The sequence below is a fragment of the Python bivittatus genome, unplaced genomic scaffold (assembly GCF_059951505.1).
Source record: "Python bivittatus isolate LINGU-HERP-01145 unplaced genomic scaffold, Pbiv_v1 ctg000700_np1212, whole genome shotgun sequence".
NCBI lineage: Eukaryota > Metazoa > Chordata > Lepidosauria > Squamata > Pythonidae > Python > Python bivittatus.
Window position 1 is genome coordinate 18,084,224 of NW_028277098.1, and position 27,325 is coordinate 18,111,548.

The window sequence follows — 27,325 nt, forward strand, 5'->3', positions numbered from 1 at the left end:
AAAATCAGGAACTATTAAAAATGAGATCTACCCATCAGTACTTAACTCTTGGTAAAATAAGGAAACAGCAGTATCCCAATGAGCAAGTCATATGAAATGTCTTTTGTCTTTTCTTTCTTTTTTGGGTGATAATGTAAGGCAATACATTATCAAAACATGTAAGGCAATAAGTAAACAGCTGAAGTCTTGTATTTTTCATGTGTTGTGAAACTGTCTCCGGTTTTGATATGCTCTGGAGCGATGTTAATCCAAGACAATGTCAGAATACCAAAAGGGTGGGCAGCTTTGATTGCAAATTTTGATTAATGGGAAGACCACTACTGTTAGATGGGATGCAGAAGAGGCCCTTTTGCTGTGGCCTTGTCAGACTTGTGGCTGGCACAGAATATATTACATGCTAGTATAATAATATCTGTAGATATGGCCTAAGTAGGATAAATATGGCATCTAATCATATATCAGTCATAATTCATTATCTCTCTCTGAATTTAAACAGAAAATATTTATCTTAGGTGACCCAAGTTGCATTTTTCTGTGGAATGTGTGCTTTCTTAAGTTCTCCAAATACTTCCAAATACTAACCGCCCCTCCCTGATACCCACAGTTCCTTGCAATAACTACTACTCATCATGTTCCTTCATTAATTTCTTAGTTTATCATATTGCCAAATTTTCATGGATAACAGTCAGAATTTCCATAATGAACAGTCTCTTAGTGACTACCATAGGATAAACAATTTGCTGTAAACCCCTGTTCTGCCCTATTTGTATTGCTATATGGAATTATCTGCTTTTGTGTTCCTGGCACCATCTCATTTAGATAGTTGAGATTCACTGTGAATACGGTTGCCATAAATGGGCTGCTCAAATCCAGGCAACCACTTGATGGCTGCGAAGACTTCTTCATGTGTCTTTGCTGCTGTCTAGTGGCCATACAGAGTTTTGCAGCCCAGATATGGCAACCTTAACTAACCGATATAACAATTGGCAGTTGCTAATCAGTCATTCCACAAGAAGATATTTCTCTTTTGTTACACAGAAATCAAGAAATGGTATCATAAACTGGAAGAATTGGCTGTGGAAACACTTTTTCAGTTTATATTCAGTTTGCATGATCATAAGGATATATCTAACTAAACAAAAACTAGTCTCACAAAAATATTTTCTTTAGAATGAACAACTCAATCTTATAGATAAAGCAACAGCCTATTTTTGGAGAAGATACCGCATATAAGAGCTAAATTAAATATGGCATGAAAGATCTATAGATAGGATTTACTATGTTTGTAACAACCATAGATAGGAGCAAAAGGTTAGCAAGATGACCCTAATCCATCTTGAACCTCTACTCCGTTTCGGTCTTTTTTTTTAAATCCCGTCCCCATATTTTCTGAATGTTTGGTCATTTGGTTATATTAAAAAATAAATTACTAACTCTCTATCATCAATGGCATGTAAGACATGTATCTTTTACTTGCCTTGCCATGCCATTCTTTTTCTGCTCTTAACCACTACTGCATCTTCTACTGGCTTACTTACGATGGCAAAGAGGTAGATTTTGATTTATCTTTCCCTTGCCACATATAGCTTTTAAATTGTGGACTAGAGCTGGCAAATTTTGATAAAGTTTCTGCCTTACTAGTGTTTTCATCTGCCAATCTGTGCTTATATAAACAAAGCCTCCCATATCCTACGCTCATTAAAGAACAGTTCAGGTGCACCCTACTATTGGGGGAAAGCATCAGGCACAAATTATAACCTGAACTGGATAATTAAAAGCAAAACAGCTACAAAAACACAATGTAATGGCTTCAGACTTTGTTTCTGTTTTGTACTTTAATGTCTCATTTGTTTCTATACTACTCATTTATTTTATTACTAACAGAGTTCAGAAGTGGTAATCATCCCAACGAAACTATTTGTGTGTCATGTCAATCTTATGTTCTATCTAACTGTGCTCTTTCTAACTAGCGGTTTAGCATAATTAGTGACATTATGGTGCACTCAATGCAGATTAGATGCAGTACTTAGTTAAGAATCAGCTCACTTAGAGCAGGGCTTCCAAACTAGGTTATTTTCTTCTGGGCTAGAGGAGGAGAAACTGGGAATAGGAACCAGACATGCTGAGTGACAACATAACTACCTGGCACATAACAAGCTTAGCTATGCAGATGTGACAGGCAGTGACAACATAGAGATGGAAGGCAGAGGACCAGAGAGAAAGGCAGAGTTCATTGCAAGCTGTAAGGGTAGATTTTGTCTGTCACATTTTATAAAAAAATATTTATATATACCACTTAAGCACTAATAAGATTATTGCAGAGAAAGCGGTAATAGGTTGGTACATAAGGGAAGTAGAACCTGCAGTTTAGCACTTTTGCTATTTGAGATAGGGAGGGTCATATATCTGAATATTCTCTAACATTAATAAACTCATATATTCTATGCAGCATATGAAAAGCTCTTTTCCTGGTACTCCAGTCTACATATAAAGAATTCTTATGTTCAGAGAAACCAAAAATATGACAATCTACTTAAGAATTTGAAGTAGCCTCGTGAACAATTATATCACGTCTCCTGTAATAAGAAGAGCCTGAACTTCTGAAATGGTTAATTACATAATATGTGTAAGGAAGGCACAAAAGAACAAGTTTTACTCTCTAATATTCAATCTCAGAAATATTATTGACACATTTGCCTATATTACGATAATTTAAAAATGGTTGTATTGAGTGTTATGTTGAAATAACTAACAAAAAGTTTTATAGATTCTAAAATTGGTTTTGGGACTCATTAATTGCTAACCATCTCACCAATTTTGTTTAGTTTTTGTTTTTCCCCAGCCTGATCTGAAAAATGTTGAAAAGGTCAGCACTAGAATCAAGTATGTAGGAAATTATCAAAGTACATACTGTATTACTCAACTGAGAGACAACTGAAGGTACAAATGACCTTAATGGGGAAAGCTCTTTTGTAATTATCCTGGAGATGATCAGAAAGGATGCATTTTAAAAATGACCATTCTTTGCCCTGTGCTTAAATATGAACGATGTACTGTTTTAATCCAATTCTTTTAACTCTCACACATACTATGTAACTGCAAGATTCTTTGAGATCAGAGAAAATACAGATAAATACACATATGCATCCATAAAATTCTGCATTTTCTACAATTTCATGCACACGCATATACACATAAATGTGTGCATGTGTATGTGTTTGTGTATTACTCATTCTTCAGCCGCTTTCTGATCACTGAAATCTTAGTGATGTTTATTTTATTTATTTATTAAATTTATATGCCGCTGATCTCCCCCAGAGGGTGACTCTGGGCAGCTCACAATTACAATGTTATACAAGCATCTACTTAAATCATTTTCTTTCTTAATGTTTTCTGTTCATTTTTCTCCTTTTTCTACTGAACTGAGTAAAGCCAAAATACCTAGACCTGTACTCTGAAGCAGGCAATGTTGAGAAAATTTTGCTCTGACAGAAAATCTGTATAACATGAACACAAATACTGTATATGCACAGGTTAAAAAAAAAGCTTCTTAGAATTCATTTAAAAAACCTGACGTTAAACTAACGAACTAACTAACTAACTAACTAACGAGAGAGAGAGAGAGAGAGAGAGAGAGAGAGAGAGCACTGTCTTCACTACTGTGAATTACAGTGGATCAGAGCGTGGCAAGGAATTTTGTTTTCTTCTATGGAATACATCGTGAGAGTATTGTATCAATGAACAATATTCCAGTAACTCTTAAAAAATGAAGTAGAGTTACCTTTTATGCATAAAAGATGTTGATTTTTGAAGATACTCTTCAAAATCCTTTTAAAATTCCTTTAAGTAAAAGCAAATGATACTCATCATTCTTCTGTACAGAGCATCCAAAATTCAAAGAAGTCAACAGTACATCCTTCCAGGTCATCTCTGATTAATCCAAGGATGTTTTGAGTTTCCCTATTAAGAGACTGAAGGCCATAGTTTGCTGATGCTCAGAGATGGCAAATGCAGTGAAAAAAGCTCCATGAGAGTGTAAGGTGACATTACAACCACATAAATACATGCAAGACAGTACCAACAGTCAGTAGCACAAGAACTATTTTACCATATATCCATTTCTGTTACTTATGACAATTCATTTGTCTTTCTATATAGGAACAATAGTATTTTCCTCCTTAGTTCTCTTCCATCTTCCCCACCCTCCCAAGTCAAACATGGCTAATTCATTTTCAGGAGTTGATAAACCAAATGCTGAGGAAAACAATCTTAGAAAATGTTAATTTTGTCCTTCCTGCACATTGTCAATGTTATTTCTGTAGCCTGCAAAAATGGCAGTGGAAGCAGTTAAATGAATTAAAAAAAAAAAGGGAGCGGGGTAACGAACCCTGACTGGGCATTTATAAGAAGCAATGAAATTGTTAAATTATTAGGAAATGATGTCTTGGTTTTCAGCTGGATGTCAGTTGTCACAAATATTTTGTTGGTTTTTAAGATATCCCTGCATCACCCAAAATCTGGGTATAATCCAGCCAATTTAAGTCCCCTTGAGTTCGAGTGTTTGCTAAAGGACAGAACATAAATGCAGGTGTCCAACAACAACAAAAAAGAATGGTTCTTCCTATTGTGGGTGCAATTATCCCCTTATACTTTACCAAAGCCCTATTTTTATCCTGTGTTCTCGGCCTTAGGTATTATTAAGTCAATCAGATCATTATGAGGAATAAGGTGCTTATTCCCATCAAACTTGCTTCTTTATTCTGTGCAAATTTCAGTTGCTCTAGTAGTTTGCATGACACAAGTACTCTGCCAGGCCTCCCAGTGCTCTGATGTACTGCCACCTACATAAAGCAGGTAGGCTAGAATTGTGATTTCAAAGGCATTGCTCTTCTGCTAAAAAGATGACTGCCAGCAGTATGTCTTGTTGCATTTAATATCGGCAGCTAAAAAAAGGACTTCTTATTTCCTTAGGACCTCTAGAAATTGCACCAATGAAATTCAGCAACATATTGCTGAACAATAGAGACACAGTGTCCTGATGATTTGGGGTGGGGAAAAAAACAACAAGAGAAGCAGAGAGGTTTAATAAGAAAAACCCTCTCCAGATCCCCCAAACTCAGTTCCACTGAAAATCTCAGCCCTATCCAACAATTTCTCTACCTCCATCTTCCTAAAATAAAATACAGATGTGGCTTCTAGTTTCCAAAAAGTTACCCATTTATGATTTAAAAGTGTTTTGTTTGTTTCTTGTGGTTTTTTTTAGGATAAAAATTTCAGATTGTTTTAAAGTGAGGCAGTATATATTTCTTAAAAAATATCAGTGTGATTAGCATAAAAGACCATGTCAGGCAGAGGGATGAAAAGTAATATATGTTATATATGTAGACTATTATTATTTATTTATTCATCCTTTTTGCACAGAATGCAGTTAAGGTATCATTCAAGGCAACTTTCAGCTATGCTGAATAGGATATTTCAGACACCTTTAGGTTCAGAACTGTATTTATTGGATGGATAAATACAATCCTAAATCTTATTTAGCAAGAATCAGTTTTAATACATTTTCTCCCATACAAATATTGCTCCCTATTCAATCCTTGCCTATTCTTATCTAAATGTGGGGGGCTATTTAGATTCTGTATATATGAAGATGATACATCAATAAAGTACTTCTCTGAGTGATCTTAACTTGAATAACCAGGGGATATAGTAATGTTGTAGGATTTTAGATACCGCTGATTTTGTCCATTAAACAAATTACTAAACATACAATATTCTAAATTGAAAAGCTACGAATCTGCTATTTGGGCAATTAGTTTACAGAAAATAATGACCTTACACAAATTAATCGTGAATTGGTACAGTTTTCTTTATATTTTTTATTGATTAGAGGGGATTTTATTATTTATAGATTATATTAATGATATCAATAAAGTACAACACTGGCAATAAATAGTAACTAAATACAGTTGGGCAAAAATCTGAAATGCCTTATAAGACAACAGGCAGGAATAACTTAAGTATTGTTTTATGCATGGGGAATCTGATAGAACATGGCAATATTATCAGAACATGGCAATGCTTGACTTCACTATTCATTTTATATGTTAATTCTTCACAATCACCTGTAAGTAACGTTGTCAAAGGAGAGCAAATGTTGAAATGTACGTCACAACACAAACCCCATCCATTTTGTACTTGTGTTACCAAATCATACATAAATACCTAAGGGATGGATTTTGAATTGTGATGTCACAATGCACATTTTGACAAAAACTTTTAGCTGTGGACAGCTGTTCCTTTAAGCATCTTAGGAGTATTGTAAGATCATTTTATTTAATACTGGATACATTATTTAGGGAAAAGTAACTTTTGACTTAGTCAAATACAGTATTAAAAATATTATCAATACAGACTATATTTAAATATTTTATATAAAAAACCAAGGATATTGTTAAACATTAACTGAAATGACCTTAATTTAAGTTAGGTTTCCATTTTTTTCCTTTATGAGGATCACAACATTGTCATCAAAAACCTCTGAGGGCCATAAGATAAGCCAGCAATTGGCAACACAGCTTCAGGGGGCACCAAGCCAACGTGACCATTTTTAGATGGCATCCATAGGATCTCAACATTAAATACAATTTAATTTATTTTTGTACTAAAATGGCATTAATAAATTTTCAATTTAAATATTAATTTCCACATTTAAAAATAAATTAAAAAATAAGAATCTTAATAAGAATTTTATGAGATTTACAACAAAAGTGCCAACCTCTCAATTCACATTGACACAAGGGGCTACCGCATGGGCCGGAGGTTGGAAATTTTGATAGAAATCTAGGGATGAAAAAATGATTTAAATAATTTATATAACTGGGCTACTTTGTTGAAAATCAATAGAGAAATGACCAAAAAAAATTATTTGAACAAAAATGGAACTGGGTTACATATTGTTGGAACTACAATCTGTGTCACTAAAGGAAAATATGTTTATTGAAAGTGATCTTTTCCTTATTTAAACAGTTAAAACTTAGGAGAGAAAATGTAGTATCGTGCAGATGAGTATTATTAAATTATATTTATATATTACCTGGTTACATTGATATCAACCCTCCTTATAAGATTACAAGATGCTTTATAGCACTGAAGTAAGATAATTAAAAACACTATAACACAGAAATCATTTAAATATAACTTCTTATTCTGTTTTAGCTATCTTAAGTGTAGCTTATTTTCTGTAGTTGTTAGAATATATTTTAAAAAAAGCTTAGAGTCCTCTGTATTCCTGCAATATAGACCCTGTTTTGAAAAATATTAGCTGAGTTTGAGTGGGATCTCTTAGCTTCCCATCACTTTTGTTTGGTGATCACAGAATATCCATTTCCCACAGGATGTAGTGCTATGAGATATATAAAGCTTTTGTCCCTCTCAGCATAAATATCTATGATGTGCAGATGTTGAAGGAAGGAGATAATACTATTTTTCCCATTATCACAAAGCAGGTGTCAAAGAAAACAGAAATAGATGTTGGAAAAATAGATTTTCAGAGTCTGAACAACAAGCCAAGCTGGCCTAAGTCTGCTCTTTATTACTTACTACCAATGCTGGAAATACTGGGCATACCTAGAAAAAAGAAGAAGAAAAAAAGAATATTGGTTAGGAATGCATATGCATTTTTGACACTAATCCAATAGAGCTTTTACATGGCTGCACTGATATCAGGATGAAGAATAAGCATTAAGAATCAAAGGACTCAATTAGCCAAGTCAAGCATTTTAAATAATCCCTGGTTTGGGTGAAATCTGTATACCTGTACATATAGGTACACCTGTATTCTATACACAGGTGTATAGTACTATATACAGATGTAGAGTACACATAAAGGCTCTCTTCCTACAAACATTCACATGTGTGCATAGGTATTTTGCCTTGTTAGAGTCACCAACATGACTGAAGGGGGGGGGGGGGTACTACTCACCCTCACTGCTTATCCAGTGAGTACTAATGCTTGAATGAGGCTTTAAAGATCTTTGTAATAGGTTACAAAAGAGAGCAAGTCTAACAAATTTAGCAGTAATTTTATGAAGTAGCCAAATAGCTCAAAAGTGAATTATGCATGATGCATTCAATACATACTTAGGACAAGGTGGCATTTTCTCATTGGAAGGACTATAGCATTTGCTTGCCCACTCTAAAGAAAAAAGGAACCACTGTACAAATGAAAGCCTGCAAGGCCACACAGAATGGCATTTATGAAAGGCAGACTGAATACATAAGATCAACTGGTTCATTGTTCTATCTGCAAAAGCAAAAGTATGTTCATTAAATGCCAGAACAGTAAAAGTAAAGAACAGTTAATCTTAGGTTTCAATCCGAGCATTATGTCCAAAGTGCTTCACGAGCAAATTTTCATTCACTATGGATTTTTCATGACCTTCCACACCCTATAACCTATCGGCATCCCCCCTCCAATTTTTTCTTGCAGTCCCGTAAGTCTCTAGAACGGATTTGAGGATACAGGGATATGGTAGGATGTTGCTCAAAGGTCTCAATAGATATACTGATAAACCATTGTCCACACAGTATGTTGGATGCAGATGTTAAATTTGGTTAATTTCTTTACCAAGACGTATATAGTACTGTAAACTACCAACTGTGCCATTTCCCTCAACATTAATTTATGAGTAAGAATTCTACCAAAATTAGAGACGTCTAAGGAGCTGACCTTCAACAAGGCTTGACCAATTAACCCATCTAAGTTAACTGCAGCCAAAGCAAAGAGAAAGAGAGAGAAAACAAATGGGGTATATCTCTTTCTCTCTCATACTGCCATAATGTCTAAGGATACAGTACTTGTCTATTCTGAAATTCTACCCAAATTTCATTTTGAATGTTACTCCAATCAAAGTTTGATAGCATACACAAACTTCTAACGCTGAGAACTCCTGCTGTCTGCTTTAGGAAAAATCCAGTCAGGTATCTGCTTTTGGGGGTGGATGAATGGGTGGGAGGTAATTTTGTGAAGTATACATTGGATTTGATAATATAGTCAAGTAAATTCTCTACAAAGGAGAAGTAGGTGGAACCTGGACAGTTCTAAAGAAAAACAAATGAGAAATTCTCCTAACTAGAATGAATAATTGAGAGGTACCACAGAAATTAATGGGGATAAATGGAGTTTTCTATGGAGCATCACTCAAGCTGAGTGAGTTTAGAAGCGTTTTAGAAAATGTGAATTCTATGAGAGAAAAAAAATCCCATGATTTTTCAAAATGTTCAATACAGTAGCTTGAACACAGCTTCTAAGTATTAATTCAGTGGGCCAAAGTATCCTTTCCCCCTAAAAGTTAATACTCTTATAAAATGTTTTCTCATTCTTTTTGAAGGTTCAGTTTTTCTCATCTTGCTTGGTAGGTGTTTTATAATAATTTCATGCTCTCATCATGGTTTGTTACTTAAACTATGACTTTTATATTAAGCTAGATAAGGTTCTGTTTCCTGAAATATTCATTTGTGAGGCTTGATTCCTCACAGCTGTTGCTTTGAAGTTTGAGATAACATTCAGAATATAGCATATTGCTGTTTTTTCCATAAACTTCATTTAGCTGAAGCACATTAAGAATTAATACTTACCTGTCCTTGCAGCTGAGTGGTCATCTGAATTCATACATATGGGCTATGGGACCAGACAGAGCCCACTGGTAAACTTTTAGACTTTACAGAATTATTTAGAAGTCCCACCCTCAGCTGTATGTAAATCACAGAACTACCCATTTCTTCAAAATAATTCTTCACTGAATAATTATTTCCAAAGTTTGTATTTCAATTTTATATAAGCCAGAGCAATTAACTCTTTATAAAATACAGTTTGTCTCTACCCATCCTACCCAATCCAGCAGGAGGGTCGTGTTCCGGGTACTATTGGTGAAAGAGCGTTGGCTGGCAAGGCCCAGGACAGCCTTTTCTGCTGTGGTGCCCGCCCTTTGGAACATGAGATTAGATTGGCCCTGCCCCTGCTGGCTTTCCATAAAGCCTTGAAAACTTGGTTTTGCGCCTGAGTCTGGGGTCCTGGGCATGTGATACAGCTTGTCTCCTGGCTGTGTGGATAATTGGTTGGATGATGCCCAGCTGCTATGTATTTTTTATTTTTTTATACTTTGTATTTTATGTATATTATTTATTTCATTGTAAGCCACTCAGAGCCACATATGTGAGACGGGCACCTATATAAATCAAATACATAAATAAATTACAGATTTTAATTCCAAAAGGTTTGATGGCTTATTTTTTGCTAGTTTCCAGCCCCCCCGCCCCAATTCAAGAGTTCAGGTATCTACATCTAATTACCAGGGATTCAAAGATATTGACAGATCTCTTACTTCAATGCCTTTCCCTCTCTTTATATCACTTTCTGTTATTTGTCTGCAATCTATACTGTTCTACTCTCAATACTGTTATTAAACAGAGAGAGAGATGTATAGGAGGTGATAGAGTCAAAAAGTATATTAAGCCCCACTGATTTAGAGAACTGGACACCAGCTTTCATCCCTCTCATCAAAATCATTAGGACCAGAGTACTTAATTTTGAATGCACCCACAAACTGAATAATCCCACAAGAATGATTGATATATGGAAGCAGGAGGAACAAACTGTTTCTTGAATAGTATTTACATGAACATAAGGATATTTATAAGATAACATCACAGAGACCCAGAGGTAGAATGTAGGTGAAAACATAAGATCCATTCTAAGTAATGTTACACCATGATTTTAAGAACCAAGTGATCCACAGATGAAAATAAAACACATTTCTATAACAAACAATGCCTGAAGTTTACACACCACCTAAAAATTCAACAAAGAATTACTGGGCTCATGCATACTTTATTCAGTGGTGAATTATAATAGTTAATGTAAAAAAGTTCTTAAAACATAAACAAATTGTAACCTGCACAGGCTACCTAACCTTATAAAAAGGAAGTATTCTCCTTACTCAGAGAACTCCAAGGACTCCACAGTTCAACCCCGAGCTACATATATTCTCTTCTATTGGTCTCCTTACTCAAGCAATTTAATCATGTATTACAAATAAAATTCATGTGACATCATTGGCACATTCTTGGGTGAAGAACAGCACAGTTCACATGACTAGACATTTGTAATACAGTTGTTAGCCAAGTTGGGAAGTTGCCATAACATTTGCATAATTGGCTCACACACTTTCAAACCACAGAGATTGGTTGGTTCCTTGACATCATAACAAAGTATTGAATATCAAACTATACAATTTCTGCACTTTTATTTGAAGATTAGAATTTGTCAACCACATATGAGCCAATGTTTAGTAGTAGTTAGATAAGGACTGAAAAAAATCAGCTTCAAATTCAGTTCATTAGATTTTAGACATGTAATACTATCTCAGCTATCCTAATTTGGACTTCTGTGTTTATAAACTGAGTATCAGTCCTATACTGTGTGTGTATGTGAGTGCATTGCAAATTTGATAAAATACTATGAAAGAGGGATGTCACAATTTTCTTGTTGATTTCAAACAGATTTTTGATCTGAATCATTGAAGACTGCATGCAGTTCTTTTGCATCATTACCCAAGAGCATAACACACAGCACTTATTCTAAATAAGTGAAGATGCATAATGTTGGGCTAACCATAACGATTTTAATTTTCCATTAAGCTACGTCATCTCAGATATGCTTTAAGTTTGGGTCAGAATTTTGTTAGGATAATTTTTAAAAAATCAATGTGGACCAAAAGTATCAGTTTTACAGTTGTAATATTATGCACAAGTTCTCAAATCAAACCTTTATTATGGCCTATGGGCCAGAAAGCACAACAATAAAATACATAGACCTGTAATCATTAATAAAACGTTAAAAATTATATAAAAGTACATTAAATAGTAGCTGTAGTACAAATAGCAGTAGCAATCTACTCACAGATATTTGCAGTGCCCTTAGGAATGGGGAGATAGGAGCCTGGACTCCAGGGTCGTCCCTGATAATTCTTCTTACATTTTCCACAATCTGGGCCTGTTGTATTGTGCTCACACTCGCATAATAATTTTTTGTTTTCAACCCTGCAGCCAGTGGCATGAAGATTACACTTGCACCTAATAAAAGAAAAAGCAAGGCATTATCACACGTTCAATTTCATTTCGGTCTATGTTGCTCTAGCTGAAATTCAGTGATTGGCAATAAATAAACAAAGTAAAATCTACATAATAAAAATAAGTTCTTCATGCTGAAATTTAATTTTGGTTAGAATGAACAACCTAGAACTATTTCAAATAACTTTCCTCCATAAATGCAGTGACAGATATACCTATACTGTATGTACTGAAATAACTTCAGAAAAACTGGTAGGATCTGATTCTCTAAGCTCAGATCAAAAGAACTACATATAATTAATCGAGCGGTATTATATCTCACTCTAAGAACTACAGATTTGACTTAATTCTAATTCCATCTTGTTATAAACCTTGACAATTGGAAGTTTTATTTTTGTGTATGTTGTGTATGTGTGTGTACATGTACCTGTAGGAGTAGAGACTGACAACACATGTTTCTCAGTAGTTCCTAAACTATATTTTCTAGAGTTCTTCAGAATAACTTCTGACAGGTTGAGTTGTGTGAAATTAGGGTGTGCATTTACATATCAGTCAAAAGAGAGAGAGGGAGGGAGGGAGGGAGGGGGAGGGAGAGAGAGAGAGAGAGAGAGAGAGAGAGAGAGAGATCCATAAACTACCTGCTGTGGGAAATTCAAGATTGGCTTACTCTCTCTTCATATTGTGCTTTGCCTTTACACTGGATCATAACCAGAAAGCTCTTCAAAAAGAAGATGCCATCAAATCTTACAGCCCTTCAGAGAAGAATGCTTGAAACAAAGAGCTTCTTTGAGAGCTCTTGAAACTGGACCTTTTTCAATTAGGAAATCAGACCAAATTCAGAAGAATACACCAATTCTACCCTCATTGCCATAAAATAGACATGAATTTAAATGCAATTTGATAATACATTTACATATGCATATATAAAAGCCCAAGCTGATTGTCTCCCATGTTGTTTCCATCCATTTCTTAAGAAATTTCTTCAGAAATTCCAGTCCAGATTACAGTGGATTGGCCACGGGGCTGGGCAGGTGCTCATGTCAGACTATGGCCACTGCAGGGACTCACTGGATATTCCCTGCTTCTTGCCCTTCCCCTACATGTAGGGAGGGCAAGGCTCACATTTGGCTCCCGTGTGGCCCATTTTACTAGTGCCTGCCTTTTTCTTTTAGAGATTGTTTCTTTCTCACTAGTCCCTGGGCTTTTCCTTTGCTTTCCAGATGATTGCACACACAGATGCCTTCATACTCCCTTTGCACATTATCTCCTTTGACACTAACATAGAAACCTACCTTTTTTCTTTCTTTCCCTCATGGTTCCATTGTTGCTCTGATGCTCTAAGAATAAAACTAACGGGGAGCATGTTCTTTTGTTCCTACATTTTTCTGTAGGTCCGCAGAATTTCTGTAGTAAGCAAGATCTGCTAGTTCAGAAACAAAATGGCAGTGTCACTACATTCCAATTTAAGGATTAAAAAGGAAGGGAAGGGAAGCTTTGCAAAGCTGTCAGCAGGGAGCAGGAAAGCAAGTAGAGTATGCTTCACCCAGCCTGGACAGAAATGGAAAGGGAGTTGACTAGAAGATGAAAGGGTTGAATGGAGCATGAGCTTCTAGGGGTGAGGGTAGTTCATTGATTTAATGGGCCATCGTTGGATCAACTGAAGATTATTAAAAAAAAAAAAAAAGGCAACTGATAATCAACAGAGAATATAGCACTCCAGCAAAAATAGCTGTACAGAACAGCAACTAGCTCTGGAGAGGACAGGGTGTGGTAGACACTGCAGCCAACTGGAAATGGAGCTACTACTAGAATGGAAGAAACTCCATTATCCTCTCTGGAGGACTTAAGAAGGCACAGGCTGGAAAACAGTAGTTTTGAACTGAAGCTGGAAAATACATGTATAGGTTGCATTTGCAATGAGTTGGGAGTGGGAGGAAGGCAATACCACCAGTTCTATACTCAGGAAACGGTGAGTCATTCTCTAATGATGTGCCAAGCAAGAGTGCAGATCTGCTCTCAGATACTAAACATAACAGATATTCTGTACTAAATATGACCATATTCATTATGAGATTAAATAGTCTTTTGACAAAGGAGTGTTAGAATCTGTGCACTAATTCTCCCCCCCCCCCACCACCACTGCAGGTCAGGCTATTACAGACAAAATCAACACCATGTATAGTAGGTGAAGGAATTATACCAGTCTAGATTTTTTTCTTTTCACTTTCAAGTATGGCAGCAACCTGTGACACATGGATCACATTTATGTTTCCCAAAATATTTGGATTACAGAACTAAAATGCAAGTGAAACTTTCCATTGGAGGGGCAAAATGGTTATGTTAAAACTTACCAGCTACTGTCACTTGTGCAAATCTCTTGCTGAATGCCATGTTGTGATCACCAAAACTCTTAATTCCCACAAAAACATGCAAAGTAATTTTATGTTACCCACCTATACCTGATTAAGATCTAATGATGTGATTCTTCTTGTTACTTACATCCTCTTATTATTGTCATTAGATATTTAAGTTTTAATATATCAATGAAGTACTGTATAAGTTATTTGGATCTACCTTAACATACATAGACTTGTAAATAAGTACACAAAAGTTTACACAACCCTGCTTCCCCAGGTTGAAAAAGGTGTCTTTATAAAACTTCCTTGTATCTACATGACATTTGAACATATTAAGGTAGACTTTTAGGAAAAGTTATTTAAAAAGGTAATAAATAGTGAGTAATCATTACTGTTTTGATTATGAATTTAAAGGGGCAGAGACTTCTAACTATTTAAGAACATTGTTGAGCCTCTAACATAGTGCAGACACAATAGTTTCCTATGGTGAAGATAGGGTGATTAAACAGAAGTTTAGCTGTTTTTCACCATTTGGTACAAAAATAGACTTACAAGATGATTAAATTATTGTATTCATCTTGAGACAATTTGATAGCAGCTTCCTGGAATTCCAGAACTATTGACCTCAAAACTAGCACCAATAATGGCTTGGGGATATGTAGAAGCCATGTTACATTATGTATGGAAGAGACTTTGGGATAAACACATGCTCTACCAGTAAGTAAAGATTTATCTCTGAGTATACAAAGACATATAGAGCGCTCTAGGCAATGATATATCAAAATGGTTTAAGCAGGATTTTGATCTCAAAATGAAACTTAGAAATCACAATACAGAAAAAAAACAAGGCTAAGAAAGGATCAAGAAGAACAATTTTGGAGTACATGCAGAATTTAGCTCAAACTGGAGGTCAAAGACAAGGATGTAAGAAAGACCAAAAGTATCCGGACTCAAGAACTGTTATTAGCTCGACTGGCCAAACAATATCCCAGTTTTATTGTGAATAAAGAAATGAAAATTCATGAAACTTCTTAGCTAATTGACTGGTTTAGATCTGATGGGCAAAAATCCATCATGCTACAAGGGACAAAGAGGCATTGTTATACTCTAATCAACTAGTCTGTGCTGAGGTGAGAATATTTGAGCTGTGTTTACCAGTATCCTCAAAGTTCAATTACCTGTGTAATGACTTGGCAATCAGATAAACATTTGCACATATCAACACCTCTCTGGGGGCAACTCCTTTTTAATTATTTAACAGTGCAGTTCTGACATGCCTTGTAATTCCCAATTTTTTTATTTTTTTCTTTTTCTTTTCATTTTTATATTAACATTTTGTAAAATTCTAATAAAAATAATAATTCCCAAAAGCATTATTTTTATCCCTAACAATTTTTAAACATTCTTCCCTGAATAAAAATGGATTCTAACCCAGATACCAGGGTAATGTTCTGATAAAATGCAAAGCATCACTACAAGTAAATTGCATAAGAACTCATTAACAGTATGGAATTCCATATGATGGCTCTGAAAAAGCACATCATATTAATTATCAATATATATATATTTATAAATATATAGTAGAATTAACAGAATCTGAAAAAATATGCATCCCCACAAAACTGCCTTTGACTTAATCTGCTTCTTTATTAACCGTATTCATTCTTATGTGTTAGATCTGAGGAGTTGTAAAGTCAGTCCATTTTTGTTGTTATTTTCTTTCAATTTTCTTATAATAAAATGAGATTTGTATTAGTGTAATATGAGCCAGTTCGGTGTAGTAGTTAACACTGGCTAGAAACCAGGAGATGGTGAGTTCTAGTCCCGCCTTAGGCACAAAGCCAGCTGGGTGACCTTGACCAGTCACTCTCTCTCAGCCCTAGAAAGTAGGCAGTGGCAAACCACTTCTGAAATCTTGCCATGAAAACTGCAGAGATTTGTCTAAACAGTCACCAGGAGTCAACATTGAATCGAAGGCACCCCCCTCAATCAGTGTAATATGAGTAATTGGGATGGGAACTCACCTTGGGTAATTCTAACAATTTGAAAAGTGTTTGGAAAAACTATGACAATGTAAAGTTTAGACAAAATCTTGTCAACCTAAATTACTGGCCATTTTTGGAGACCCCTAGGCCATCTCTTACCATTCAAAATATTTCATATATGTGGATTAAACCAGAAAATGCTTCAAATACCTTAAAATGGCTAAAAGTCCCCTAAACAAAAAACAAAATAAAAGACTATTCCAAGTAATAAAGATGCTTTCAGCATGAAAAACCTGTTTGATCACTGCAATTTCTTTTCAGGAGTTTCACAAATGGTTTAAAATCTCTTTCATGTAGAGGCTGAAGAGGTGCTCAAAAATTTAGCATCCCTGGCTGGTTATCTTTTTGATTATTTTATATTAGATATTTAGAAAGATTCTTCTTCTGTGGGCATTTGACACCAATTCCACGGAGTAACTAGTAATTAGGGAAAAGCAACTGAAAAATTGGGCACAATTTTAATTAAACAACTACAAATGAATGGTTGCCAAACTTTTGTTAGCTTTAAAAAATGCAGATTAAATAACTAGGCACCTAAAGTATGCATTTCTTCCATATTTTAAAGACTGACATTATCTGAATGGCTGTTAGAATAATAATAGCTCATTCTAGTAGGAATATTAACAAACACCTTTTTCTTGTAATTAAAATTGACAGGGAAAAATTGTTGTACATAGCAGACAGTTTAATAATAATTAATGTGCTAGACTTCCTTATGTTTTAGTTTCTTCAGATATTTTTAAGGAAAAGCATCCTTTAAAACAGGGGTAAGGAATAGGGCCACACAGTGCACTGGAAACAATTTGGAAGATACACTACAAAGCATGCCAGAAGGTGAACACAGCACCTCTCTGGAACACTTTAAAGCAGCCACATACCAGAATCAGTCCCAGGAAAAGGCATAAAGCAGAATTCCTGGAGAATTCTGGGAGTTGAAGTCCACCCATCTTAAAGTTGTTGAGGTTGAGGAACCCTGGCATAAAGAATTGCAGACAGGTACTACATTCCCATCCCTGCCTGGTCTCTAGCACTGCATAGCCCAAACATTTGCCTTAGAGATGTTACTGAAGCCTCAGCAGCCCCAGCCATCATGACCAATCGTGATATAGAAACTCTATAATACTACAGGTTCCCTATCCCTGGTTCATATATAAACAATTATCATGTGTGCTCATATTAGAAAACAAAGGCTGAAAGTCAAGGAATGGAACTTTAGAACCCTTTAGCCTCTTGAGATTTGGCTGGTCCCCTTAGTTTTCCTGAAGGTTGAAAAACCAACCCTTGTTGGAGAATGTTGGGGAAAACCCATCTAAGTGGGATTTCATTAGCTACTTTTACAAACTGTATTGTTTTCGTATGTTATTTTACTTGATCTTTTGTTATTGTAGATGTTAGCGTGTTCTATATTTTATAAAACACTGTGAGTCAATTATGATTTAGTAGCATATAAATCTGCTAGTTAAATAAATAAACTTTTAGGAAGACAAGCTACTACTTGCTAAATGCCAGTGCTAGGTGAAGATATTTGCTCCCTAAATTGGATCTCATATGTCATTTCCTCCCTCAGGTCAGAGCCAAGCTTTTAGAGACTTGCTGCATCATTTTGACACCACTTTCTCCTTACACGTCCTATCTGGATCAGATTGCTTCATTTTGCTGCATGATAGCTATGAATCTCAGAGGAACATATCCAAGCAACTTATACATTTTCTTAGGTCTAAATCAATTTAGAAAAGAAAGGGTGTGTATTTCTATGGCTTTGCACATTTGAATACTCTTCTATGCAACAATATACTTATTGTGCAATAAAAGCAGAACTTCAGGAGTAAACCAGATTCAGATGGATACCCATCAGCTTATATAAAAAACAGAGTCCCACTGCAGAGTAGATCAAAAATAACTATCCATTAAAAATAAAGACTTCACTGAGCTCAACTCCTGGTGATGACCAGATGATATGGTTTGCCCCTACCATATTCCGGGGCAGTTCTTGAACTTCCTGGTCTAGCCTACAGCCCCGGGATTTCCTAGTGGTCTCCATTCTTGCTCTAATTTATCTGACCCTGCTTATTTATTTTTTGAAATCACCTAAGGTTGGCTAGATGCTGGCACTTTGTCTAGCATACATAAGGCCATTAAATATGACATTTTAATTCAATTATATGTTTTATTTATATTTTATCTCATTCCATGTGGATCAGGAACAGGAGAGCCAAACTAGACATGGAAAGCATTTGGAGTTGATCTTATTTAAATTATAATAGCTTACAAAACAATAAAGTCATTTGACTTGTTCAGAGTTGCTGGAGATGTAAGAGTAGAAATTTGAGAGAACACCAAATTCAATTTCTTCTCCCAGTTCTTGTCTTCCATTTATTTAAATGAACGATCATTTAAACATTCAATCTTTTGAAGTGATATCATCTGTACAGTGTTGAAGAGAACAACCTATGTATTTTCTCTGAACTTTGAATCAGAATTTACTAAAATGGCATTCAGATTCCCCATACTCACTTTCTCTTGTCTTAGTGAATCAGAGTATAACATTTTTCTTAAACTAGCATTCTTTTATTTTCATTCCACTGAGATTTAAGAGCAAATTTATTTTTGCTAAGAAAAGAAGAAATCACCATTCTTCTTTTATTAGTAGTCCAAATACAAAATGTATTCGTTCCCAGTAGCCCAAGAAGAAAAAACAGGAGTCTTCTACAACATACAGTATAAGGACTATAACAGCCACTATGTAGGACAGACAGGCAGAAGGCTGGCAGAGCGCATCCATGAACACCAACTAGCAGTCAGAAGACATGATGAAAATTCCTTAATCTCACAACACATGGACAGACTTAACCATAGTTTCAACTGGGAAACTGTCAGTATCTTAGTCCAAGCTAAATCCAAAAATGTGAGGGAATTCCTGGTATTCAGACAAGTCAGCCATCAACAGGTACATAGAGATAAACAACATTTACACACTATTCAAAAGAGGCAATAAAAAGGAAACAAAAAGACTAGAACACCTCCTTGCCAGCATTCAATACCCAGATAATCAGGGATTAACACCAGGATTAACACTAGACAAACAATCAAGCGGTAAACAATACCCTAATCAAGGATCTAACAACTCAGACAAACAGGCAGTAAACAACAGCCTAATCTAAGAACTACCAAGGAAAAAACAACTCCCCCACCAATACTGACAGGGCAAGCTACTGTATATAAACAGAAAACAAACCCCACTCCCTTCTAGCACTGAAGATGTTACCTAGTTGGGTAATGAAACGTCTGCAAGAAAACAACCAAGCTCAGAGAACCCCAAGGACTCCACAGAATTCACCATGTCTATTTGCTTGTATCCTACAGACAGATTTACCAGAACAAGTCTTCACAGAGATTTGCAATAACTGTGCAACACAGTTCTAGAATGTACCAAAATAATTTGTCAGAATTCCTATTTATTTTTGAAACACCACGGTTAGTGTTAAGTTCTCAGTAGCAAGTAGAAAATTCTCTACTCTTTTTGGATATAAATTAGTAATACAGCACATACTCTGCAAGTAACGGTCCAAAGTTCAGCTGGAATGAAATCCCCAATTAGATAAGAAATCTCCTCCCTTTCAGCTTGTCCTGGGAGACTGAAATCCCAATCCTGCATTTTTTTAGGGTTATACAGGGAGAAAAGCTTTCATAACATGGCAATACCAGAGGAGATGCAGGATTGCTACAGGGCAATGTTTATGAGGAATCTTCCTTTGACCTTTGCTTTAATGCCAATACCGTGAACAGAGGTAGAGATAAAACCTGTCATGGGAAGATGGAGCAAGCAGTAGGCATCTTGTTGAAAGGTTGAGTGGATTACAAATTTCATCAATGCTGATCTCCTTGATTTAAGAGGAAGGGTATAGCACATTTTAAAGACAATCAGATGTAGAAGGCCTTTTGTGAACTTGCCCTTGGGCAAGGGGAATGATTCAGGAACTCCTCTAAATAATAGCTGGCAAGCATAATACAACTGCTTTCCTCCCATCCCTCACCCTCAACTTTTTGGCCAGCCAGTGGGAAAAGTGGAAAATAAAATGTTTTGAGCTCTTCTCTCCCTTTCTAGCAAAAAGTCTCAAGGGAAAACTGCAGAGCTTGGGCAGCCAGCTGTGAAGTATCCCTCCCCTTGTAGGCCTTTGCTTATCCTAGGGAACCTCTTTGAGCTATCTGAGGCTGCCACCTTAACTGTCAGGTTCAGCCCAAGAAACTTAGCAGAACAATTCAGGAACAGTTCAGTTACTTTATTAGCTTACACCTACTGGACAGAATCTTGCCAGACTAACTCTAACCCCCAACAACTGCAACTAAACACTCTGAATTCCTTGGGGTGGTGCCAGTCTCATCCTCTTAGTTTTCACACTCTCAGGTTGTGGGCTGAGGAGATGCTTGAGATTCCTCTCTGACCTTGGACCTCCTCACTCAAGTCTTCTATCACATTAACAGACTGGACTTCAGCCCAGCCAGTGAGACCATAACCTAGGCCTTTTGGATCCACTGAGCTGGACTTTCAGCCCAAAGGAGGATAGTGGGCCTTTAGGGAGCTCAACTTAGTTTCTTTTGTGTACTGCCTTTTTAAATATCAGAAAAAGAACCTTCCCAGGTCCCTAAAGCAGCCTATGCTGAGTTGGGTTTCAAAGTCTGGCTGACTTTGCCTGATCAGCTGAATCCAGATGATAGAAAGCATCAGCTTTATTATTATTATCCATCTTCTGAACTGGTCTGAGACTTCAGGAAGCCAAGGAATGTACTGAGTTGTCCCAGTCCCAGTCCTGGCAAGTGACTTACAATACAGGCCTCCTTCTGTGAACATCTGGAGGCTGAGTCTACCATCAACGAACAGGACCACGAGGAAGAAAGGTGTACCAATCCTTATTCATCTTTCTCCTCCTGTTACATATAGACTGATTTTTTGGTTCCACTTTTCTGTTTTCCTCTTCCTGCTGAATTCCTGATTCTCAAAGCTGAGGCACATGTGCCAGGATCCCTCCTCCTACTTGTCAAAAACAGGGAAGGGAGCTTTTACAGAGAACATATTGCATTTGCTTTTTTCCCTAAAAACTACACTGGACATGTTGTCCCATTAGTCCCCAAGAATGGTTTGCTGCCTTTCCACAATGACTGGTACTTCCCCTACTAACTGCTTTTTAAATGTTTTTCATGCCATCAACACTGTTTAATGAACAGCGTTTATTGTTGTAAAGACTATTTCCTCCTTGAATGCTATACTGATTGCTACTTTGTCCTTCATTGCCATTTCCCACTGACATGATTTTATTGTGTTGTTTCTCAGTAAAGCTCAGTCACTTTCTCTGAAGCCATTTTTGTGTGGTCATCATTGTTTTTAAATATTTTTTTTGTTAAAAGATCTTGCTTGCATTCCATTCCTTATGTAACATAGCACCTGGCAATTCTCCGTTAAAGGCACAGAGGTGTGGAAAGGGTCCCTTCTCAGGTTGCAGAAAATAACTGCAAAACATCATTGTAAAGGCAGGAAGTAGTTTAATGTGTTAAAATGGCACAACACTGTTTTCCTTCCTTTTCTTTATCGCGTTTTTTTGGAGCTGCAAACTAAGACCAACAATTTTATAAGGGACCCTGGATAAAGTGTTCTTTGGGCTTAGCATACAGAAACAGATGATATAGTAAGAAAAGCCTTTGCTCTGGTTTTCACTGCTGGTTGTGTGAATTAAAAAAAATACTGCAGACAAATTGCTATGAAACATACACAACTTCACAGTTGTGTGCTTCTGTTCGAAGGATGATGTCTAAATGGATTATCCTCATAAATGGCAAAAAATGGACAAAAGGGAGGTAAAATATGGCCTGATGAATAAGGATGACAATGTTGCCTAGATATTCTAAGAAAATATTGTAATGAGCGCTATATATTACATATCTTGCACAGTAACAGTTCTATCTAGAAGCAGGTTGGAATGAGCCATCAATACCTGTTTCTTTTTTAAGGCATGAACTCTGGTGTTCTGCCATCAATGTCTTCTTCATTCAGTTTGCCATGTTTCCAGGAAGTAACCTTTGAGAATTCAGTGCTGACTTATTGATTTGGTTTTGAATTACTCTTATACTACTATTCAGATACAGCTGGGGTGGGAAAAAAATACAGCCTGCAAACAGCATGTGGTTTACTAGGATCCCTTTTGTGGTTTTAAGGCAGAAATCACTAGTAAAATAACATTCACTTTTTGTTTTTTGTGGGAACTGAGAGTTTTGGTGACTGCAATATATGACAAATACAGCATGAATTTCACACTTTTAAAGATAAGAGAGGACAGCCATTATAAGTTGTGCTGTGTATGGAAGACCACTGCTTTCTGAAAAACCATCAAAGGATTTTTATGTATCTTTGTTAACCTACTGTGACAGAACTGAACTACTAAATTTGGTGTACATGATTATGAGGGAATTCATTCTGAACAAGAAAAATATAAGTGTACTGGAAAGAATGAAGCAAATGGATAAAAGAACTGAATTAATGCTTAGCTCAATCAAGCAATAACTCTGCAATGATGGGAGTTTGAAGAACCCTTGTATCAATATGAAGAATATAGGATTCTGTATCTACAATGGATGTGATTGATATCAGAAAATATAGATACAGTGGTACCTCTACTTACGAACTTAATCCGTTCCGTGACTCTGATTGCAAGTCGAGTTGGTCGCAAGTCGAAGTAAATTTTCCCATAAGGTTCAATGTAATTACCATTAATCTGTTCTGGCGTCCGCGGACCACGCGTCAGGGGCGGAAAAACGGCCGCTGACCACGCGGCAGGGCGGAAAAATGGCCGCGGACCACGTGGAACGGGCGGAAAATGGCCACAGACCACGTGGAACGGGTGGAAAAATGGCCGCGGACCACGTGGAACGGGTGGAAAATGGCCACGGACCACACGGCAGGGCGGAAAAACGGCCGCGGACCACGTGGCACGGGCAGAAAAATGGCCGCGGACCATGTGGAACGGGCGGAAAATGGCCGTGGATCCGGTTCGTAAGTCGAGGCGAGTTCGTAAGTAGAGGTAAATTTTTGGGGCCGGAGCTGGTCGTATCTCGAAAAATTCGTAAGTAGGGGCGTTCGTAAGTAGAGGTACCACTGTATCTATCAGCTTAACCTGAAGAGAATATTGCATTATACAGTAGATCAAAAGCAACTATGCATTAAAAGATAAAGACTCCCTCAAGTTGAAATCAGTGACTGGTGACTACATGGCAAACTGATTTTGTTTTCCTTCCAGCCTGCATTTTTTAACTTCCCAGGCCTAGGATTTAAGTCTTTTTTGTGATCAGTGGAGATCTGCTACTGCTTTAGATGGTCTAATTACATACAAACCTATTAAAAATGAAAAATGTGGTTCAAGTATATACTGTAATGCGGTAATTGTTTGCATTTTATCACATTCCATTGCAGGCCAGAGACAGGAGAACTAAAGGGAAGAATTTAGAGCTATCTTGATTTAATTATAGTAGCTTGCAAAATAATTTGACATGGGCACTCCCTCTGTATGTGTTGGCTATCTCTTAATGGAGCAACACCATTTCCAGGGCTCATATGGTTGCATTGCACAATTTTCCACTCCTTTATAATGTAGAAAAATCTATGTAACTACTGGACATGACTACAGTTCAACTGTACCTTAAAAAAAGAAAAAAAAGGGGGGAGGGAAGGAGCAGTGTGAACATTAATTTGGTAAAGTGAAGCTTGAAAACCTTCAAGCATTTCCCCTCCATTTGAAAGATCCATTCCAAATACCAGACTCTCTGCAACATTAATCCAAGTTGTTTTGGGGAAGGAGGGTAGAACAAAATCTGGCATAAGATCTTTCACTACTTATACAGTAGACTAGTTGTCCTAGCCCCATAATCCTTATGTTGACAGGATCTGCTAATCTCTCCTGTATGCGATGTCACTCCTGTGGATGAATACCTTATAACAAGAGTCTCCAGTATTACCTTGTCAGCATAAGCACTGACACAACTGGCTAGAGAAGGTAGAAGTTGTAATCCAACGCATCTGGATAGCACTAGACTGAAGAAGCCTGGACTAAGGCCGAGGTTGGCAAACTTTTTCTGTAAAGGCCAGTGTCATCCTCGTGGGGTAAGCCAGATACAAATCACAACCAGAGGAGCTAATTCTCCTTTACTGTAAAGCCACATTGACAGAATCTTGCAAGCCTGAAAGTACAATTCTCATGGCATCTCCTTTACAGCCTAAGAAACTAGGGAGATTCCCTTCTGAGCCTCTGAGTCTTGCCCTGCCCACTATGTAGCTGTGGGCTATGCTCTCTCTTATCTGACTGTTCCCTTGGCTACGTCTCTTGGTCCAGCCTCCCAAGGTCTTTCCTACATACCATCACAGCCAGACCCTGACCCTCTCCATCTCTGTGGGGTGGCTGGCATGTCTGCAGGCCAAGAAGCATGGCAGCTATTGAATAGCACTGGCCTGCCAGCAAGGAGACTGCTGACAGGCTGCCACCCAGGCTGCCCCACCCCTGCCTCTGTCTCTTGCCACTGCCCCTTGCACTGGGAGTTCACCTGAGACTTGAGCCTGATGATCTGACACCTGTCTGCCCATTCATAGTTTGTGGGCTATAAAAAACAGGTGGTGGGTCAGATTTTGCTCCTGGGCCATTTGCCAAAACCTGGACTAGCTTAACAAAATGCTAATTGATAGTACGCATGTGGTAGGCACAGTCATCCTTTCAATGTATTTATTTTAGTGTATTTGATTTACATTCTATCTTTCTTCTAGGAGCTCAAGGTGATGTATGCAACATTTCTTCCTACAATTTTTCTTTAGGCTAAGAGTGAGTGACTGCCCCAAAATCATTACATGAGCTCCCATGCCTGAGAATGGACATGAGCATGGCTCTCCTTGGTCTGAGTCCAATACCTTAACCTCTGTACCACACTGGCCAAGTTTGCAACGCAAAAGGTTTTTTTGTTTGTTTCTTTCTCTGACTTTTTTTTTGGGGGGGGGGAGTAGGTTTATTTTAATGTATTAAGCCTCCTTGAAGGATTAAGCATAGAAACAGCACTCCCCAGCCTTTTCAAGCCAGGAGGCATACATGGATTTTTGAGGGCATGTTATGGGCATTAACAAAACAGCATTGTGGGGTGGGCATGATGACTCACAAAACACGAATTACTGGGAGGCAAATGGATAAGGTTGCTTCTCACCATCATACCTAGCTTCCCAAAAAGAAGTTTCCTATCTTAGCTGACTTTCCTCCTCCTTTTTTCTGGGTAACTGGGTATAGTTCCAAACAAAGCACTGGCATACGGCCATCCACAATCTGATTTTCTAAGAATGTTTGTGAGGCCAATCCAGGCCTAAATGCATTCTTGGAAAGAGATGAGGCTGGAGGCTGGCGCTCTGCTTCACAGCATGCCAGCTTCCTTCTTTTTTAATTAAGAGAAAAATCAACTAAACTCTGATGAGCCATGGAGCCTAGTTAGTACCAAAGAACATGAGGAACTAAGTGTTAAAATAACCCTTAAAACAAAAGTTAATTGTGCCATTGATTCCCAGTGGGTGTGAGTGAGTAAGATAATGGTTTAAGGAATTCTAGCAATCCATGAATCATTGGTTTCCCACCCGTGTTCTAAGGAAAGCCAGTCTCAGTAGTCTGGCTCTTCTTCTTTCTTTCTTTAATTCAATTTGGACGCCACCCTACTCCAGCTGACCCTGAGCAGCTCACAGTATAAGAAACAATAAAAACACAGCCAGGTGGGCTTTTTGCCATATGAACTCATTAAGCACTGTGAAGAGAAATCAAGACAAAATAAAACAAAAAGAGTTCTGTTAGAATAAAACAGCAGGTAAGAATATGTTTTTGTTTTAAGTTTGCATATTGCCTGGTTCCTTTGTATTCTTAAAACCAATCTAGTTTCAAAATTATCTAAAGGGAGAGTCGAAAAAAGGAGAGATCATCTGTCAGTTAATAAATCGGATGACAAAGCACAATTTGTAGACTATTTTCCCTCCCTGGACACTGTAGCAGTCACCTTGTCAGGGTAGAGACTGAGAAAGCAACATCAGCTCACTGTAGTCTGTGTATCTAGAAACCTTGGTGCTGTCAGTTGTTACAGCTCAAATTATTTCCATCTCCCCACTCTGAGGAAAGCACACAAACATACAATTCCTCTAAAGGTGCAGTTTTATTTGCCACGTCTTACGGTTACTGTTCAATATCACTGAGATGGGCTCTTTCTGTGGAAGAGGAGAAATTTCTTCCTTGGACCATTCATCTTTTCTATACATTACTTGGTCAGGAAGCCATTTTTAAAGCTTTCTCTGTCTATAGGCTGGGGCTTCTTTTTAAACAGTTGCATACAATGTAGGAAGCATTATGTATTTAAGGCAAAAGTTTTAGCGTTCACATCAGAATTAACTCTCGCTGTTGGACTTTTTTCTCCCCAGCTTCTTGCCATTTCTATTTACATCTGTGTAACTGACATTTAAAATGCTGTAAATATCGCTGAGGTAACTGCTAATAGCAAGTTGGTTCACTTGCTTGTAAGTGCCAATGAGCAGAGCAGAGCAGAGGTCCCATGAGGGAATCAATGATACTGTCAAACTTTAAGGAGGTGGGGGGAGAAACAGGAAAGGGAGTGCCATTAGTTGATACAACACTTTTCCCTCCTAAGCCACATACTCCTCTCTTAAGATATGTCTTTGGATCTTTGCACATTATTGCCAAGTTATAACACAATTTAATTTAATTTATTTGATTTAGGCGC

At 37.1% G+C, this 27,325-nt stretch overlaps 1 protein-coding gene across 4 annotated transcripts in view; it reads right to left on the reverse strand.

Moving 5' to 3' along the window:
• The window catches only part of NTNG1 (netrin G1), a 230,551-nt gene that overhangs the window by 69,146 nt on the left and 134,080 nt on the right, over window positions 1–27,325 (reverse strand). For all 4 annotated transcript variants that reach the window (XM_025163541.2, XM_088153816.1, XM_088153820.1 and 1 more), the window contains exons 4-5: window positions 11,963–12,135; window positions 7,603–7,629 (exon numbers count right to left, since the gene is read on the reverse strand). In XM_025163541.2, the coding sequence (XP_025019309.1) occupies window positions 7,603–7,629; window positions 11,963–12,135 (200 nt within the window). The remainder of the gene's footprint in view (window positions 1–7,602; window positions 7,630–11,962; window positions 12,136–27,325) is intronic.